Source organism: Pseudochaenichthys georgianus, chromosome 22 (assembly GCF_902827115.2).
Source record: "Pseudochaenichthys georgianus chromosome 22, fPseGeo1.2, whole genome shotgun sequence".
Classification (NCBI taxonomy): domain Eukaryota; kingdom Metazoa; phylum Chordata; class Actinopteri; order Perciformes; family Channichthyidae; genus Pseudochaenichthys; species Pseudochaenichthys georgianus.
The window spans coordinates 19,696,415-19,717,726 of record NC_047524.1 but is presented as its reverse complement, the minus strand read 5'-3'; the positions used below and the strand labels follow the sequence as shown (position 1 = coordinate 19,717,726).

General features: G+C 40.4%; 1 protein-coding gene across 1 annotated transcript; it reads right to left on the bottom strand.

The window, feature by feature from the left end:
• Positions 1–419: 419 nt before the first annotated feature.
• LOC117468156 (CD109 antigen-like) lies at positions 420–20,963 on the bottom strand. The gene is made up of 32 exons (XM_034112163.2): positions 20,884–20,963; positions 20,383–20,534; positions 20,278–20,306; positions 19,958–20,188; positions 19,721–19,843; positions 19,574–19,613; positions 17,706–17,787; positions 17,541–17,622; positions 17,291–17,387; positions 17,096–17,205; positions 16,829–17,020; positions 16,433–16,537; positions 16,262–16,324; positions 15,463–15,633; positions 15,221–15,373; positions 14,059–14,146; positions 13,826–13,907; positions 13,607–13,724; positions 13,080–13,193; positions 12,672–12,890; positions 12,407–12,548; positions 10,986–11,168; positions 10,745–10,826; positions 9,866–10,097; positions 9,590–9,755; positions 7,521–7,711; positions 3,747–3,902; positions 3,558–3,623; positions 2,750–2,889; positions 2,453–2,609; positions 1,536–1,638; positions 420–1,447 (listed from the first exon to the last, which is right to left on the bottom strand). Exons 1-32 carry the CDS (start codon positions 20,961–20,963, stop codon positions 1,251–1,253), a joined length of 4,146 nt encoding a protein of 1,381 aa, XP_033968054.1. The 3' UTR covers positions 420–1,250.
• Positions 20,964–21,312: the final 349 nt, after the last annotated feature.

Sequence of the window (21,312 nt, the reverse complement as noted above, 5' to 3'; positions counted from 1 at the left end):
GTCTTTGTCTTCCTCTTTTTCTGAAATGGTTTAAACCCCTGTGAGGTCCTAGTGTGTAAAGCAACACACTTATATAAGATCCTGTCTTATACGAGCAGCATGTGGGCTCAGTGGAGAAAAGGCAAACGTGGTTTTAATAGTCTTTGCTGTATGGTTTGTTTTCATGTCACAGGTCTGTGGTCAATTAACTTTACTGTTTCCATCATTATTAAAGTAGGGATTAGGCAAGGAATTGTTTTGCTGGTGATTTTTTCACCTGTTGGAATCAATTATTACATTTAAGTAAAGTCAAAAGTCAAGACTTTAAATCCGTTTGTTTGTCTTGAGTGCATGCTTGCTTTTTATGTTACAACTCAACATTTTGCTAATGAATAATAAAAGCTTTATTGCCCCTTGAGGGAAATGTCTTTACCCAACAAACCCTGTAAAACATCTTTCACACACAACAGATGCATTGCAATTAAAATAGGAGCATTTTTGTTTGTTTTTTAAGGGAAAACAAAAAGGTTCTGAGGTCAAAGGTGATTAGAGGAGACCCTAATATCGTTTTACTTCAAAAGTTACAACTTGTCACAGAAAAATTTATTAATAATCAGTAAATAAGGAGTCACACAAAATGAAATATCTCATGGACGGACCACAGTAGGATGAGATCTTAGGAATAACGTTCATATTTCATGAAATGTCAGCGACGTCCAACCTGATTACTCTCTGGTGATGACTTGCATGTGTGAGTTCCCTCTGTAGGTCAGCCTGCATTCCTCTGGCTCAGAGTTTCGTGACGTGGCAGAGGAGTAAAATAGTCTTTATATCTCTCCTTATGTTTAACACGCTTTTTGTTCTTGGTACCAAACTCAAGTTGCAGTGTTAAATAAGGTCAAAATTAAATTGTCTTGAAAAATAAGTACATTAAGGCTTCAGAATAAATCTTATTCCAGCCTTTATGTCTTCAAACAGCTTAAAATGTTACATTTCTGGTACTGAGGAAAAACTTATATATGTGTTCTGCTGCTAACTGAACATGCATTATCAATCAATTTTTGTATTCAAGTCAACACATGGAAAATGACGTTAGTAGAGAATTCATTCATAAACAGTAGAAGGCACTTGGGCTTAGCCAAAGAGGCCTCTAAATATTACAATCCCTTGTCAAGGTATAATTATATTTGCATGAAAAATAAAACTTTGGAAATTGCATCCAGTGCATGTACGTGCTAAAATGACATCATTATACCTTCATTGTAATCTATTTAGACTCTAATAAAAAAAGCGGTGACACCAAGGAAAAGGCAAGGAATGCTGTAGTCGTTCCTGCTGTTGGAGCTGGATAACAGCGGGGAGGTGATGGTGATTCCCGGCCTACAGCGATCACAGTTTTCTCCACAGAAGAAGCAGGCGTTCATGTTGTGCAGAGCATCTGAGTTGTATGTTCGTGATGCTGTTCTCGCTGTGATACGGAGGAAATTATAATAATATTCAGATAATCAGTATCTGTGTTCATCATGTGTTTTTTATTTAACTGAAACTGTACTCACTTGGTTCAGAGTAGTCGTAAACCTTCACCATAGCATCCTGCACGCGGGCCACTTTGTATTTTCTGATGAGTGGAAGTATGATGCAAACCTCTGACTTGTTAAGCTGCAAATGGGAAGAGAAACATGACTGATGTATGGTAAAACACAATACAACATTTACTTATTTTATTCTTGTTATATCTTGTGAATATGTACAAGTATCTGACATAGGACATCTTTATACCTTTTTAACTAAAGAAGCTTATGGTGGCAGAAAAGTCAGTTAAAACTGCGTGTAAAAACGCCACCTCACACAAGCAAATATTATTAAGCCCAGCTCGGCATAGCTTAGCTTTACCCACTATAGCCATATTGCTCCTATGTTGACGATATCACATAATAGTACTGATATCCTGTAGCTAGACTTCCTTTTTTTGTTGAAATCAGGGTACTACAGTATCCCTCATGTGAGTTTTTCTTAAGAAAATGTTCAACATTTCCTAACACCTTCAATTGTACTTAACAAGAAAACAATGGTCCTTTGCTGACCATTGGGGTGCCCTTACTGCAATGGAAACCATCTTGTCGCTAAGAGTGCACAAATTACAAGTATTCCGATAAGTATTCCATTAATTAAGAGAATTTAAGAAAAATAAAGCGCTTTAAGACACCATAAAACATCATGTTGGAAGAAAAAGAATAATGAGAAAAAAAGAAAGGGAAGAGGATCAATTTATTGATTTAATAATAATAAAGGTTTATATAAAAAAAACGATTTGGGCTATTCAAACTAATTTCAATAATACTAAAAAATATTTATCTTTTATTTTGTATTTTTTTTTTAAATGGTGGAGGTAAAATTGTTGAAGTTCGGGTTTGACAAAATAAAACTACAATGTGGCCCAACTAAACTTTTGGAGTCAGAAATGACAACTTACTGAATCTAGATAGAGGCTGACTTTCTCGGGTAGGATGTCCATCTTTCTGATGAGCTCTATTGGGGCAGCAGCTCCAGGAGAGAGACTGAAACCACTGAGCATGCCCACGTCCAAAATCACCATGCCAGTATGAGATACCCCCGCATTGTTCTTTAATCTGCAGAAGACCAAAGCAAAGGCAGGGCTGATGATTATTTTGCAGAACATTTGACATGGTTTACAACATAACATATTAGAGAAATACAGGCATATTTAGCAACAAAAAAGGAATTATTTTGATATATATGTCTATCTTACCTCGTACATATGGATAACATCACATGATTGTGGTATTTTTCCTCAGAAACATCAACATCTAATGTGAAAGCCTCCTCCTCTTTGGCAAGCTGGAGGATCTGTGAAAAAGCTTTGCTCTCCAGGTTGTAAAATATGTTCATCTGGAAGGATTCAGGGAGATATTACAAATATTTAGATTTAGTTGCACAGAGCTGAAGTTTGCAATACTGCCTGATGCTCCAGTGTGATATTATATACATCTGTAATGTAGATGTTTAAGTTGAAATGCCTCAAGATCAAAAAACAGTATCTGTTATAGAAATCTGCACATTCCATGAAGCAGAAATTAAATAAAGATTGAATCTGTTTGTTTTGAAGTACTGAATCAAGGAAGGTTTGAAACAGGATATGTGGACGTATGGAAAAGATGACAACAGGTTGTACTGTTATATAAAACAGAGAAAACATTAACCTTTCACCAACGTCTTCCTGTGTCTGATACTATCTGGAGTCACTAAACGCAGACAGGACTTCCAGCTACAGTATGTGTTCCAGATGTTACATTTGCATGTGGCTGTTTTGGTTTAGCATTTACAATGCAGCATATTGTGCTGAGTGAAGCTGAATCGTGCACAGCTGCTGTGTTCAATTTATTCTGGTCATGCTTCATTTTCTATGTTGAATAGGTTTGAGGTATGAAATATAGCCTGCAATGTGGGGGGTTGTTTGGTGGTGATAAATGTTACTTAAGCATGATGGTAGGAAACATTATTACATAAAAGCTGCAAACTCACAATTCATAAGAATGAGTAAGATTTTTAAACTGTACCTGAAATATTGCAAATCCTCTTCCTTCCATGTATATATTTAGGTTTATATCTGTATCAGTATTCATCTAGAGTAAAAGCAAGCACACAAAGAATGAAGTGGAGTTAATACAACATCATATAAAAAACATCCAATCAATCATATCATGTATAAATTAGACAGAAAACATGGTATTACACAGAGCTGTTACCTCTCGCCTCTGATAGGCCAGATAGGTGGAGGAGTTGATGCTGAATAGTGACGCAAACTGAGACTCTGGGGCGGTTATGTTGAGCCTGAGATCGATGGCGTTGGCTCCACTGAAGGCAGAGTAACACGCCAGAGCCTGGAGGGCAATTACTGTGTCCTGAGGAAGAGTAACAGGTTAAAAACTACATGAATCTGGATTACGTCAAATTATGTTTTGTTTAGTGCAGAATAAAGGCATATTGTTTGAAAAACTCTTTGATACATTGCTTCTCGACAGTTAATTCACACATTCTATCTGTTTGTTAATGTAAGTAAGAATCTATAGGTTACTTACGTAACCCCAGCCCTCAGAGTAACATGAAGTGAGATGTCTCACTATGGGATGCGCCTCATCGCGGAGCAAACAGAAGCATCAATCTCATTACGCCAATCCTGATTGGCTGGTGATCTTGACGTCAACGTCAGGGGAAATCACCCCCTATAAGTAGCCTGCGCCACGACGCATGCGTCATTCAAAATAAGCACCTCTTCTCGCTTCACCTTAGCAAGGAGGGCCGTCTGGTGAGACATCTCACTTCATGTTACTCTGAGTGCTGGGGTTACGTAAGTAACCTATAGTTCTCATTCATAACACTCCGTTCGATGTCTCACTATGGGATATTGTAGCTCCCGTATTGCCAGACGAGCTTATCTCGAAGATCACCGATCAACCAGAATTTAACAGGTGGAGTCCCGACTCAACAAGGTGCCCAGCACTGCTCGGGCCACGCTTGGAGCGGAGACGTCTAGCCTGTAAAAGTGGACAAAAGTGAGCGGCGAAGACCAGCTTGCCGCTGCACAGATATCCTGGATGGAAACACCCTTGAACAAAGCCCAGGATGTAGCCAGGCCCCGAGTCGAGTGAGCCCACAGACCCGAAGGTGCTTGCAGATTCTGACTCGTATAGGCCAAAGCAATCGCCTCCACGATCCTGTGGGAGAGCCGTTGCTTAGTAACAGGCTTACCCTTGTGAGGATTAGCCCAGGACACGAAGAGTTGGTCATTAAGACAAAGTTCTTCTGATCTGTCCATATATGTGTGTAAAGCCCGGACTGGACACAACAGATCCTGCTGCTGCTCCCCGGAGGAAACCAGCTGCGGAGGAAATGCCTCAATGTCAATTGGGGTACACGAACCAACCACCTTTGGTGTAAAGGCAGGGTTGGGTTTCAACAACACTCTCGTTTGCCCTGGGGCAAACTGAGTGCATGAGGGATGTACAGACAGTGCATGGATATCACTGACCCGCTTGGCGGATGCCAGGGCCAGTAACAGCACTGTCTTGAGTGACAGATGTTTCATGTCAGCTCCTTCCAGGGGTTCAAATGGAGTCATTTTGAGCCCATTTAAAACCACTGCCAGGTCCCATAAGGGCACCAGCGACCTGGAGACAGGTTAGCTTGTCGTGCTAACCGTCGGCGGAGGCTCTTCATGGTGAAGCGGGCACAATACCCGCACGAGCCGGGGTTGTCAATAGCCTCCTGGGCGTGTTCCAGCCCGAGGCAGGACGAGCAGACCTGGTGTGAGTCTGTGCCTGATACCTTCAACCCGCAGCCTCCGAGTCGAGCCTCCGAGTCGAGCCTCCGAGTCCCTGACTCCTCTGGTGTGAGGGAGAGAGGCGTCCATCTCGTACGCCGCGAGGCGTGAAGAGGACCCGCTCGTAACAGGTACGTCGAGAAAAAAGTGTTACCAACTTGTCTTTAATCCGGAGAAAAAAGGACAGTGTGGGTCTTTTTTCTCAAAGAATATTACCTGGTGTGGTAATATTATTTTAATCATTTTCTCCTCCGTGAGAAGAGAAAAGAAAAAACCGTCCTCGCTACCGTGGTGTCGGCAGTGAGGGGGGTAAAAAAAAAAAGAAAAAAAAAAAAGCTAGCAACGGGTGTGTTGCTAACTTGAAAATCAAAACCTTACCTTGATTCCAGAGGAAGAACGGCGGGGTTGATTATTTATAATACTAACTGGTGTGTTAGTACTATAGTCTTCTTGCGAAGCAGAAAGAGTAGCCGGCTAACGCCCGTCGACCGAAGTTAGCTTTGGTTCAGTCTGTGGACTGTTTAGCTAGCCCGGCTACCATTAGAGATGTGCTCTGAAGCGAGAAGAGGTGTTTGAATGACGCATGCGTCGTGGCGCAGGCTACTTATAGGGGGTGATTTCCCCTGATGTTGACGTCAAGATCACCAGCCAATCAGGATTGGCGTAATGAGATTGATGCTTCTGTTTGCTCCGCGATGAGGCGCATCCCATAGTGAGACATCGAACGGAGTGTTATGAATGAGAACTCCTCAAGGTTTAACTCCAGATACAATTACACTTAAACAAATAGGAATACAACTAGACAGTCTCCAAAAACTCAAGGCAGATCAGACCAAACTGATTGGGGCTGGGCAATATTATTAACAAAATATCCGATTTCAATATTGTGACCATTTTGTCAGGTTGACCATCAGTGCTTTCATAATTATAATTTTGGATAAATAATCATCAGTAGTGGGGAACTACTGACAAAGTGGGTGAAGGCAAATGAAAAAACGGAAATGAACATCACTTTCCTTTAATTCAGCTTTTAAAACCAGGAAACTGGACATTTACGATATCGAAAATGTTAAACAATAGCTAGTCTGATATCACAATATTGATATGATATCTATATATTGACCAGCGCTAGATCCAATCAGTCTCCATTCTATCTGCCCAAACTCAACAGCAAGCTAAACATCACTTGTAGAAGCTCAACTAATAATACGTTTAGTTTGTAACAGGTAGTGATGGCAGTTTGACACTGAAGCTTCGAACGGAGCTTCAACCCTGGACTTCCTATTCCATAGAAGCAGTGCTTCGAAGCTTGCTTCAAATCACGTGACATATGAAGTCCGAAGCAGCAACTGCTTCAAATCACGTGACATGTGACGTCCGAAGCAGCAACTGCTTCATTTCCTGAATGAATCACATGACTGGTTCGCGGTCCATTCACGCGATTCAATGCACTGCCTCGTCTCGATTCTGACAGGTGACAGGTTGAAACAGTTTCGAATTTGAGCGCTTCAACACTTTATGACCGCTCTAAACAATGCACGGGTTGTTGTCGTAGTTTGTGTTGTTGCTGTTGAGTTGTTGTTGGTATTGCATTTGAATTGTAGTATCATTATAGAGCAAGCCAGGAAGAAAGATAGGTCGTTCTGGCTCGGGAAACACTTCGAAATGTGGAGAAATTGTGAACAAAAAGACAATTATCAGTAATATAAAAACAATTAAATATTTCAAGGAATAGATAGCCCAGTGGGTACAGCCGGCGGCCCGAATGCGGCAATGTCCTCCGCGCAGCTGGTTCAAAGCCCGGAATGGATGTATTTTAATCATTGCTTTTCAACTTTAATAACTGATAAAAGGCCCTCTCCTCCCAACATTTTTTCCAGCACTCTCTAGTCTCTTCTCAATAACCCAATACACACAATTATCAATCTTTAATTGCAAATAGAACATGATATTCAGTCTTAGTGTGTGTGTGCATCGAATATTTTTCAAGGCAAAGATACGTTAAACCCACTGCAGCCTTGCACTTCGCCAGGAGAGGTCGCTGTAACTGAAGCTTTGAGAAATTAACCTATTTCCGACACAATTGTCCAAATGGTTCGATGCTTCATTCAAAGCTTCATTTTGCCATCACTAGTAACAGGTATATGATGTTGCAACATGTTAACACTTAGACATAACGTTGTAAAAACTGTCTTTGTACCTGTGTTGTCCTGTAGCCTCCTATGTGGTTTCTCTGCTTAGTTAACCATATCAAGAGTTGAATGGCCTCCACGAAGCTGCCGCGCTTATAAAGAGCCAGCAGCACATAAGAAGCCATCTCGATCTGTGCTGAGCTCGGCTCCAAGTCATGTGACTCCAGGCTTGCTGAGGAGGTCCATAGCATGACTCCATCTTTGCAACAAAATGACAATCTTCAGAGTCAGCACAATTTAAGAAATATCCTGGAAACATTTTGTTGTTGTTGCTCCTGTTCTTCTGCAAGAATAATCTAGATTTTAGGAACTTTAAGAACCACACATATTTGAGTGAAATCGCACCCAAACCAAACAAATTATATCACTTAACATCGCATCAGTCAAGAAAGATGCAGTAAATATTTATAACTATCAACTTTTTTCTGTTGACTGTAGCTATAGATGAATTTCCAAGAAGAAAACACAACGTTTATATTAATGTATTGATGTACTGCTAGGTAAATGTATTAGTTTATGGCCTTTTTGTGGCCGAATTAGTTTCTTACATTTGTTGTGTTGTGATTGTATTAGTCTTGTTTGTCATTGTATTGTGAAGTGATTGTGTTTTGTTTGTTCTGCTTTGTCTTTGTTTTCTTGTAACCAGTGTTGGGCAAGTTACTTTTAAAAAGTAACTAGTAATAGTTATAGTTACTGCTATCAAAAAAGTAACTAGTTACTTTATTAGTTACTAAATTATAAAAGTAACTTGTAACAAGTTACTTTACTTTAAAAATAATAACAATAAAATTGAAAATGACATGCTTTCACTGGTATTTTGCTGACTAGTTCTCTGAAGGCAACAGACTCGACCGTTGCAATGGGCAGCATGTCCTCAACAACATACCTGGCAATCAATCTGTTTAGATTCGTTTTTTGGCTGTTTAGATGGTGTTGCTCCATCTGGGTCACTGCCGGTGGTTGACGAGACGGTGGGGTCTTTGGCGACTAGTTTTATAGCCCCATGTACATTACTTAGGTGCTTCAGGAGATTGGCATTGCTGTTTTTCGATGTGGACAATACTTTCTGTCCTGCACAGTTTACATTTTACCGTAATACCTTTTGCGTCCTTTATCCCCACAAATTGAAAATAGTGGTTATTTCCAAGTTGCAAATGCTCTCGCTGATACTTGCATCTGCCATTTTGTGTGTGTGTGTGTGTGTGTGTGTGTGTGTGTGTGTGTGTGTGTGTGTGTGTGTGTGTGTGTGTGTGTGTGTGTGTGTGTGTGTGTGTGTGTGTGTGTGTGTGTGTGTGTGCGTGCTGGTGGTGAGCGTTGCCGTGTGTGTTAGCATTAGCAAGTGTTTGTGTGTGTGTGTATTTTCCCCATAAGGCAAGACCCGCCCAACTCTGTCTCTGATTGGCTTACCCTGAAATGTTACCCCGTGTTAACCAATCATCACTCCTCTCTGGTTACTTTCACTTTTCCATGATGCTGTGAGAGGACATCACTGTATTCGCCTGTAAATTACATCCGCAGGGAGATTGGGTTCAGTTCCATCACATAATGTAACGCAGTAACGCACCCATTTAAATCACAGTAACTATAACGGCGTTACTTAATGGGAATAGGTAACTAGTAACGCTATTAGTTACCGCAAAAAGTAACTTTGCGTTACAGTAACGCGTTACTTTGTAACGCGTCAGTCCCAACACTGCTTGTAACTGACTTGTTGTTTGTAGGACCCCCTTGAAAACGAGATGGTTCATCTCAAGAGGTTTATCCTAAACTAATAAAATGTCAAAATGACTTGTCATAAAAGACCACAAATAAAAGGGGGGGGGTTCGAGTTGTCGATTCTTGTTCTGTTTTCTGTGAATATCTTCCTAACCCTCTCAGACTTTCAGTTGCGCGCGCTACTAAAGAGACGTGCTACCATGGAAACCAAACAATGGTGTAGCTGTATTAAAGTCAGAGTTTTTGTCAGAAATCGGGAGAAATGCGGGAGAAATATGACCCCGGGAGGAAACCGGGAGAGGGCAATGAAATCGGGAGTCTCCCGCGAAAATCGGGAGGGTTGGCAAGTATGGTTAAGTACCTTTATAGTCAGCTCTACTGGTGAGCTCCTCCAGGGCAGGGCCGGCTTCAGGACTATTGGCCAGAGCTAAAGCATAGGCTGTCAGACACAGGCTGTAATTACTGACCCCCCCGCTGGCCACTTTGTTCTCCAGGTAGCTCTGGGCCAAGGACAGATTCCCAGGGTCCTTCAAACACAGGAACCAGACAAAACATCATTGCTGTCAATTGACTTGTTTCCCTTAATATAGATCTTTACATCTCCTATTGTAGCTTCCTCTAATGAAATTCCTCTCACCGCGTAGCTCTCGTCCTCCAGCAGTGCCATCAGGACAAAGGCAGTGAGTCCCACCTGACCACTATCCAGTGCTTCCTGCATCTCAGTGTGGATTAACTTGCCCACCTCTCTGAACTCTCCCTGGGGCCCCTGGTGTTCCAAGAGCCAAGTCACGGCCCTGGTCAGGACACTCTGTTCTATCTGCATGAAGGGCTTAGCCTGGAGGAAGCACTTCAGCACGAAGGCCGTCAACCTGGGACCACAGACAGGAGATTGTGTTGATTGTGTATATATATATATATATATATACATAGGATATACATGTTTTATATTTTATACATATTTTTATATATATTTGTATTTTTGTATTCGGGATTGTGGGAAACGGTATTTCGATCTCTCTGTCTGTACACACAAACTGAAAGATTGACAATAAAATTGACTTTGACTTGAGAGGGGACATTAAAGGCAGAGAAATTAAAGCATGTTCCACCTTCTAAACCAACACGAATGATCTTTGACTGAAATAAACTGATTTAAATGTATCCTGTGTACCCGTTTGATCCGCCAATTTTCACAAAAAAAATGCAATTAATAAATGCTTCATAGTTGCTGAGTGCCATGAAAAGGCAGCATTTGGGCAGTGAAGAACTTTAACATATGCCATCTGCAATTTGGTCCAGGGTAAAATACCTCAAGTGGGAAGAAATAAAAAAGACTACCAGTGGTACAGACACTGTGCCTCTGCCAAAAGAACAGCTGACTGAGATTATTCTGAGCAGGATACAAGACAATAAATTATACATTTATAGATGTTTGTGCAATTGCTGCTCTCATCAACAATCAGCAACCTGTATCGCCAGAAAAATTGTAATTGGGTCTCTCTTATTGTTGACCTACCATATGCTACCGGAGGTGTCGCTGGATCCGAAAGGACTGAATGAACCATCCTCTCGTTGGTAGGACAGTTGTTTCTGATATACTACAGCAAGAGAAAAAAATAAGGACGTTTGCAACTTAATCTAATAAAGCATAATTGAAAAATGCCTTCTTGGATTTAAGGAGAAAATGTCATTACTTTACCCATAGATCGTACTGTATACATTACATGAAATCCTTCAGAGACCAGTGTAAAGGTTACCTTCCAACATGTGTCCCAGAGCCCTGCCCCTTATCTCTTCCTCGTCCGGGGTTGTTCCTGATTTGTTCAGGTACTGGAGAACATAGATATTTGGAGCAAAGTGGATCAGGTTCTGCTCCCCACTATCAAGAGGCATCTGAAGCAGAGAGTCCAAGTTCCTGATAGAAAAGCCCAAGATATCTCCTGTGTAAAGCAATGCAGGAGGGAAAGAGATGTTAACTGTTTCACATCATGTTGATTAATGGCGAGAAGCCTGAGAGCTACATGTAGTTCAGGCAGTCAACTCGAGCACCAATGATATAAGACACTAAATCTGCCGCTCTATTTAAGCTGCCGGATCTGCCTGCCTCTGCATCGCTAATGCTGCTACTGCTACTTCCACTTTGCTGCTCCTAGCCGGCCCCAGCATCCACCCGTAGGCTTGGGGGATAGTTATTTTGTAATCATCACACCACTCAATGTTCTATATAAATCTATGGAGTCATGAGGCCCGAGCATAGACGCCAAACTCAAACTATATGCTGCCTTAATAAACAAAGAAACACGTGAGTTTACTAATTTACTTAACAGAGGGACGTGTAGAGTTGGGTAGAGAAGCAACAAAGGTCCCTAGTCCGAAAGCACACCTTGGACCAAATTACCCTCATACAATCATTTATGACATATTACCCCCTGCAGTGCAGGATCAGTTAAGGCGACACAACTACTTGTAAAGTTAAGCAAAATATCTTGATTTAGTTTTAAATAACTATGGAAATAGCTTTACTTCAGGTGTATTTGTTATAAATAAGTAAAAATGTACTTGTAGTTTCACATGGGATACAGACAGTGGTTTCCTGCCTATTAAAATGTTACATGCCCTGGCTCGTGGGTGTGTCGATTATATACAAATTATAGAGCATTACTGTTTGTGTATGGAAACAGACAGAACATAATAATAATAACCCTAACCCTACTACTATTAGGAAATATTAAAGTTACACATAATGAAAGAATAGAGACGAAACATCATCACAGGCAGAAAGCTACAGTAGGGACAAAAACTTCTTCCTGCACCATGGCTCGTTGTTTAGTGAAGCTCACAATCACAACAAGAACAGAAATCCACACATTTGGCTCCAACTGAGGAAAATACTGAGGCTCGCCTTTCTACCATGACAAATGTCCAACATCCCTCAACCTGAATGGAGCCAAGCCAAACAGCCTGACAGATGTTCAGGATCTGCCCGACATAAACATTCCTGTTAGATGTCCATTTTCCGACATTTAGTACCTAAATGTTTTCAGGACATAAACCCCAACTCATCATCTAAACGCAAAGGGCACATATTACACATGGCTAATGACTGAAAGTAAATATAAAGAGCTTTCAGATGGAACTGCCACTGGCAGAGCAGGGAGGAAGAAAATCGTAGACGTACCAACCAATGCCACGTGGGCCCTCTGGCTGCCCGGTACCACATCTGGTGGAAAGGAGAAGGAGATGGATGTCGAGCTGTTTAACTTCAACGGTTCCACCTCCAGGAACAGAGTCTCTGAGAGGGACTGTTTAACTCCCTCAGGCTGCGGGAACATGAACAAAATCCACTCTTATCATAGGATTAGAAGTAGGCCAAGTCACATTTTTGATATTACTGCAAAATCACATTTATATGGCTGTTACCCGATGTTTCCATCATACCGCACCTTCACATTCACTATCCAAACAAGGCTGTCTGAAGCCTCAGCAGATACGGCGTCCACAGATATTTCTATCTCGCCTAGAGCCACGGGCCTTATAGGGAACAGCGCTGAAGCAGACACATGACTCCGTAAGGTGAGTTTCTGGGCATTTACCCCCGACACATCCCCTTTGTATTCCAAAACAAACTTGTAGACTTCACTGGTTAGGAGCAGCAGAATGACCTGTAGAGAAAAATGGGACAAAGCAATCATTTAAAACAAAGAATGTAACATTTACTGTGTGCCATAAATAAAAGAGACATTATGCTTTAGGGAGTTTGTTGGAATTATGTCTAAAGAGTTGGGTAATACTTTACAGGTGATATGATTTATCTATCTTATTGAAGCCAGAATAATTCTCAAATTCCATACCTCTATGTCATGCTCTAAGTGGTTGATGATGTTCACCTCCAGCACAATTTCCTCTCCCCTGATGAGGTATGATGGGACGTCTAGAGACAAGGAGAAATCTTTGGACACGGTTAACTGTGAATAAAAAAACAACAATCAAATCCAAGGTAAATCCAGCTACAGCTGCAGTGTATACGGTTACAGCCAGGCATGTGACCATATGAAAAATTCATTTCACTGGCCAGAATAATTGCAATATTATCTGTATAATCATCAAAATATGCTTAAAACTCTTAAAATGGCATTTAAACATACTGGAATCACTTAACCTTATATCTAGTTAGTTCTTGTATGAAAAACAATGCAACCATTTTGAATAAGCTAAATCAGGCTCTATTTTAAGGGAACAAGTTCCTTTTCTGTACAGACAAAGAGGCTCAACATCCTTTTTAAAGAGGAAATAAACAGAGTTGTGGTTAATACAACCCCCAAATTAGAGAAACATCACTACTACAGCCAGAAGGAGCCCACAGTTAGCATGTAGTCACCTTTTGTGGCAGAGGAGTGAAGCCCAAACCCAGGTTGTCTGACATCACCAGAGCAGCAGCTCGCAAAGACGTGACACCATCTGGCACAGTTATTTTCTCACTTTTCATTGGTTGATCACTGAAAAGGTATTACAAAATAAATATTAAAGTGTGCCTCATATATTTGACAATACTGATGACTAATTGTAATCAACAGCAAATGAACCGTTCTGCACTCACCTGATGCTAGTGTCAAACCAAAGCAGGGATTCAGTGGCATCCATCCAGCGGCTCCAAAACTTCTCTACTATTTGGGCATCTCCTGAAAATAAGATGGAGGAGAGATCAGAGAAACTGTACAAAAACATAAAACATGAAGATTAAAAGCAGTGGAAGAAATCAAGGGAGTCATCCAATAATCTAAATGGCCACCAGAGGGAATCTAAAAGAAATGACATTCAAAGGAAGCTCACTGTGTAATTTGATTATACCATAATCCGGTCCATCAGGCTGCTTTTTCTTATAAAGTCTGGCATTGGTTAGCATCTTAATATTACAATCCTGCGGTGAAAAGACACAAGATATTTCAAATATTATTTTCATTCTCGCCGAAGAAGACAAAAAACACATTCATGTTCACAGATATGAAACAGGTTAACCGTTATATTAAATATAAAGGACTGTTTTTTCTTTTTTTGTCGTAATGTCAAAACAAAATAAGAGATGTCAAAATCTTCAATTTAAGTAAATAAATAATGTAATTAAACAGAAATTGACAAAGATAAAATAAATATGTATACACCATTAAAAAGGCATTCAACATAAATTTAAGAATGGGAATACAGATATTCCCCATCTTCCAAAACATCACCTGTTTCCCTGTCAAATACACCAAAAATATGACATAGGTGTGAACGTGTTTTTGTAGCTAATAGAAATACAGCTATAATGGATTTTTGGATGTAATCCTGCATGAAAGTCTGCTTTGAGAGGTTTACTAACAGACAATACATCATAAGTTTAACAGCCAGTGAAATATAGGTCAGGTTGTGTAAGGTGTAAAACTGTCCCCTCTCTGATAATGCCCGAGGAGACCTCGCCTAAAACTGGCCTAATCTATCCAGACATGATACACTGTGCTTTGGAAATGTGTAAAGGTCATGTTAAGAGGGCCCACTTTGGAGAAGCTTTGATTTTCTCCATCTTTCAACTATCAATAACGCTCAGGTCCTGCAGCCAAAACACTAAAGTTACCTCAGTCACCTCATAACAAAGCACACGGATGGGTGCAACCAGACACCGGTGCAGGGTTCTCACACTGAATGATCATACAGTATCTAACTGGGGAAGTTTGTCTGGGGAAGTGACAGGGATGACTGGTGCTTTGTAGTAAAGGTGTGAAATGGACACAAGAGAAGTAAAGCAAATCTGACAGCATCTAAACAGCTGACTCTCTAAAAGTGGTTCGCAGGAGTTTAAGTTTCAGAGATGATATTTGGCTCCTTAAATACACAAACATGGCAAAATGTACCAAGAGGCAGTAACCCATTGGGCTTATTTGAAGAATTTACCTAGATTGTGTCACAATGTATAGAGAACCTTTCTTTTTTTTAAAACCACAACAGATTGTCATACCTTCTCCATGTTGAAGTCCAGGTCATCCTGCGGACCGTCGTCATGCTCCCCTATCACAACGATTCCTACCTGGGATCCCGGTTGAAGAGCATTCACCGTGAGCCATACCTGCTCTCCTGGCTGGGCTTTATTGAGGTTCCAGCTAACAGAGACCTGAGGGAAACAGACACAAAAACAATCACAGGCACATCTGGAAATGTTAAACAGTTATTAGAGAAAATGAGATAGAAAACATTAAGTACATAGTTGTTTTTGTTGACGGGTATGTGCGCTGTGTCGCTGGTGACCTCTCCATCAGACAGGACGCAGTAGACAGTGACGCAGGCCTCGGGAGACCAGGACAATGTCGGGGTCAGAGAAAAAGAGGAGGAATTCTTTGTCCCAGCGGCCACCACCTGACCTCTAGAGCTCACCTGGAAGTACAACAATTAAAGCATTACTTATTTGCATTCAAGTCATTAAAATATATGTACATGTGATTTTTTTGTGGAATATTTAAGCATAGTGATACCAAAGGAAAACATTCTTCTGCCTAATCGGTGATTGATTGAATGTAAAAAACGAATTCAAACACATCTACGAATTCAAGCAGATGGAGTGAATTTGGTTGGAAGATTGCATACATTTGTATTCACTGTCAAATAAAAAATAATCAGCTCTATACTCAACAGCAGTTTTTGAGGTTGTGTGGATATTGTGTCTTGGGTTGATAAGGGAACAAGTAGTATTCAGAAGCCACCTGTTTCTCTGTAAAAAATCTACTGGTGTCTAACAATACAGCAATAATAAAAAACGGGTATAATATTATAATAATAATAATGGAGCTGTTAAATGGATGTATACCATTTATAATTGCAGAATGGGAGAAATGAATCACCTTCACTGCAAACAACACTGTGACACTAAGGGTATATTACTTCTAAAGCATTGAGTCTGTTATATTCTTTACTCAGACGTGCAATATGTCTTAATGCAGAAAATAAAAAGCCAGGTTATGTTTATTTATTCACAGATGTATTGTATATATTTGTCCAAACATACCACAAAGTGGAGCGCAGTTGGTTGGAAGGTGCTCTTCACTTCGAGCTGAAGAGGCAATCCAATCTGGAGATTAAACATGTTGTGTAGATTATGTCTTGGTTTCATAATTACAGTAACAAAATAATTTAGGCATGTTTTACGGCATTTTGCTAAATATATGTTAAGAGTTACCTGTGCAGGCGAGGTGCTGACCGGCGAGATCTGAATATATGAGCCACTAGGAGAGGGCTGGTTGTTGTAGACAGTCAGAGTATCCTCACTGGATTGGAATTTTGCCTTGATATAAACACGAAATACAGAATATATTAAAGAAAATAGAAATGTGGCCTACATTAAAGATGTTTCTGGGTTTCTGATGGATCTTTAGGTTGAGTAAGTAAATCTGTTTTAGAATCTTCGGATGTTCTAATACTCTTCTTATGGTTACAGGTCATGTGGTCATTTTAGATGGCAAGCATGTGTAATCCTTCTGTACTGAAACTACTCATTTTACATAACAACAACACTGCAGAACACTGCTTCTCCCGGAGGACAAACATTCCAGGTTCTGTTAATCAAAATACTCACCTGAATAAAAAGCATGTCTACTTGATCATGTAATTCAAACTGAATGTGGATGTTCCCATCCTGAGGGACTGGCAGAGTCAGAGTTGTAGGTACAGAGTTCCTCGTGTTTGTGCTCTGAGTGACTTCAATAATAACGGAGGGCTTTAGATCCTGTGAGCTGAGCGTATTTCTGTCATATCTGGAGATCTGTAGCTGTGGGGTAAAAGCATAGGAAATAGTTAGCAACAGTTTAGATGTCAAATCAAAGAATAATAATAAGTCACTAACTTTTGTAGAGAAGTGTAGAGATGGCTTTAGTGTAGATGGAAAGTCATGGAATGTTAACTGGAACGTATTCGTCATGAAGTCGACTTCAACTGTTTTGTTCACTTTAAATCCTTGGGTTACAAGAAGTGATATAAGAGAAATATTTGTAGATGCTAATGAGATGTTTACATCGATATAGTTTGAAATATATCTCACCTGTAAGGATGTCAGTAACAAAGGCCTCAACTCGGACACGACCGCTAATGCCTTGAAGCTGATCTTTGCTAAAGACAAACCGTGTTGACCCATAAAGCTGAAAAACACATTTGAAAGTGAATCAATGCTGTTTAAGATGCAGGTATGTTCACTGTAAATGCTAGCTAAAAGCACAGAGAGTCTACATCTAGTCTCATTTTATGAATGAGCTAGAGAGCCAGTAAAACCTCACCAATTTAGTCACAGTGACTGTAGATGCTGCATTGTGCACATCAGACGCCACAGTGACTGAGATAGTCAGTGTTCCCCGTACAGGCTGTCCACTGGGGTAACTGGAGGACAAAAATGAAAGTACAATATGCTTAACATATGTCTACTGTTATATTACTGCTTTGCCTGAGAAAATAGAACTCACAGTGCTCTCACTGATCCTGAGATGTCATCTCCAATGAGGACCTGTGAAGGTGTCTTGAAGAGCATTTCAAAGTGAGGGCGCTCTGCAACAACAGGAAGGAAAGTCATTGGAGTGGCAATGGGATGATATGTAGAGGATATGTTCATCATCTTAATAAATATGTTAGCATGATGGGAATATCATTAGTTTATTAGGTTCAAGTTACTAAGACTTGATTTACCATTTTCAAAACCTGGAGTTTGGCATTTTTTGCCAAAGCCATCTTAGATATTTGCTGCAATAGGGGGACCCAGGATAAACATAGCTACATCTGTATCCTAATAGTAGAATCACAAATTAGTCACACCCTTAAGCATCGTCTATTTCAGTGGCTCCCAACCTGGGGGGCACCAAAGAATGCAGGGGGGGCACCAGGCCTCAGATGATTTGAGGCCAAATATCATATTTAGACTTTTTTCTTACATATAATTGTAACTCAATACATGATTGTCACTAAAAGCCTTGTCTCTTCATTACAATACCATATACAAAATAATTGATTAATTAATTTGAATACAAATTCAAGTTAGTAGCTATTAAAGGCATACAAATACAAAAATGTATAATTTTTTCTTTGATAGAAATGTTTCTTCTGCCCGTAAAGTGTCCAAACCAGGCTTTGCTGGATAAGCGCATTTTTAAAACATAGTCATTGTCCATGCCGGTTTCAGTTGGATTATTTGTCACAGTTGCTCCGATCAGATCGGTCTCCTCCATTTAGATTGTTTACGACTTTTGAATCCACATAAACACATCGGCAAAATCCGGCTTACTTTGAGCATGTGTTTTAAACAGTTGAATCCCTTTGTGAATTGTTTCCACTTGTGCCGTCCTTTAATTTCTTCATACAGCGGGAATCCAAATGAATTAATCCTGAGTCCAATAACCATCAAAGTCACTCCAATAGTGCTCCTTAATTACGCTTTCAGCCTCCTTTAACAAAATACTTCACATTCATCCAGTTTGTGACAGTAGTTGTAGCATTTTTGAGACTTTTAAACTTGAATTACCGCTGAGTGTGTGTGTGTGTGTGTGTGTGTGTGTGTGTGTGTGTGTGTGTGTGTGTGTGTGTGTGTGTGTGTGTGTGTGTGTGTGTGTGTGTGTGTGTGTGTTGTGGGGGGGGGGTCATTTGGCAGGAGTCATTTGGGGGGGCTCTTGGGAAAAAAGGTTGGGAACCACTGATCTATTTGACTGCAAAAGCAACCAACATTTACAAAAAGAACCTCATGTTGTATTGAAGAAGGCTTGAAAAAAGGGATTGGGACCATAAACTCATTAAAAAAACGTTTACCGAGGTATTACATAGAATGAGTAGAATCATTTTCTTGTAGACTTCTATACAATATGACTTCATTTTGAAAACGGTGTACTTGCCAAATGCTGGCCATTAAAATGAATGCAGGTTTTAATAACTTGGCATTGGCTTCGTCCTCTCCTTTTATACTTTTTAAGTAAAGTCATGAACAAAGTATTAGATAAATACGAATTCTTACCTGATAATAGCATTAGAGGAAAAGTCAGCAGATCAAAGTATTCAGAATGTATTACCTATGGTCCTTGAATATCTATGTTAAATGTCATTGAAATCCATCTAGTTATTTCAGTATCAATGTACAATGTTCACCTCCATTGGTCTAAAGGAAAGTCATGGGATAAACTAAATCAGGAGGATTCATCCTCTGGGGACAAAGAAAGTCTCCAGCAACATTTCATGACGCCCCATTCATATTTGTTGAGATATGTTAGTCATGACCAAAGTGGTGGAACAACCAACCAACCAAAAACATGGCAATCAAATAATAATGAAAAGAAACTGATAGACATATTACCATAATGCTTCACAATGAATGCTTTCTCATCAATCAAGCCCTGTCGGAAAGAGAATGGTAGTTTATTTTTGTGAATCAATTCTGACAGCAGTCTATTAAACTGCATTCTGCACAAAGTTAAAGAGATTTGCTACGTTTCAACCCTACATTCACTGCAGCTGTGATTGTCCAATGTCCATGAGGAGACGTTGGGGATAAACTGAATTCCCGCAACACAATCCCCAGATTCCCTGTGGACTCCGACCAGTAGACAGCATTCTTACTGGGATCCTGCATGTGGCAAAAGAAGGTCAGTCAAACTTCCCACCAAAACACAATACCCGGCAAAAAATCCATTCAACTCCTCTGGCTTTGTTCTTTCACACAGAAGACACAGAGGCCTACCTGTATCGAGATTTCCACTCTGCCTTTATACGGACGGTTATTCAACTGTACAGACACAACTCTGACTTTGACGGTGTCGCCTGGTTGGTAGCATGATCTGTCGGTTTGAATAACGGTGGAGACATTCCTCGGGCTGAATGTGAGGGTGGTGGTGTTGGCAAAAATGAGATTGTCCTCTCTGTATCCCCTCACCGTCAAGTTTAAGAGGGAATTTGGGGTATATTCAAGAATCTGGAGAGATTGTACAAGCATTTTTAGACACATACACATGGTTAAAACATTTAATAAAAAATAACTAAGAACAGGAAAGTCATACTCACAGGAGGGAGTGTAAGGACTCTGGTCAAACCTTAAAAACAGAATGATAGTTAAACTTTCTTCAAAAACGTTATTATGCAAATCAACTCTAGAAATCTCAGTTTCACCTCCTTGGAAGGCCTTTGTTTGGGTGAATACTGTTTTGCCATGTTTCACCTCAGCCATCACCCTGACAGGGAAGTCAGCAAAGACGGTGAGAGCCAGCGGTGTTGGGGTCCCAGCATGCAACACCTCTGGAACCGAGATCAGAAACAATGTCCTAGTAGAAAGAGGAAAAATGGCTGTTATTGATTGGTGAAAACAGTTGGACTATAAAAGTAAGTAAGTGAGTAAATCTTTATTTATATAGCACCCTTCTCAACACGAATGTACAAAGTGCTTTACAGTACAGTACACAATACACAGTACAACTATAACATGTAGAATAAAAGGCATAAAACAACAGCAGGTAATACATAGGATAAAACATAGGATAAAACACTGAAAGACAGCTACTAACTCACCTCCTCCTGCGACCCAAAGGCCTGTCGGAAAAGGTGGGTCTTTAACTGCCCCTTAAAAATCTCTATTGAGGCAGATTGTGATTTGCCCCTAACCATATCTCTCACCTGGGTGATTCCTGAGTTGAACCAGGAACAGGAAAAAACACAACTCCCACACACACAACCAGAGTCCAGATGGCATCCATGCTTCTGGTCCCCGCTTGGCAAGTCTGCTTCAGACACCTTACTGACAGCGACCACTTTGGGAAGACACTGTTTAGAAAACCACACCTCCTGTCTGTCCACAAACCATGGCATCGCAGTCTCTAGCTCATACACACCGGGTGCATATATTCTTTATTACACACAAAGGAGGAAGGGGATCTCAGATACTCTTTACGCCTCTGCCCAGGGGCATGGGTCTCATCTGTCTATTCAGGGTATGATAATTCCCAGTGTTACTGTGAAGAAAATACGTCTCGAATGACACCCCTGCGAGAAATATGTGACACATACCTACCTGAGAGTTTATTACTTGGCATTTTATCTTACATT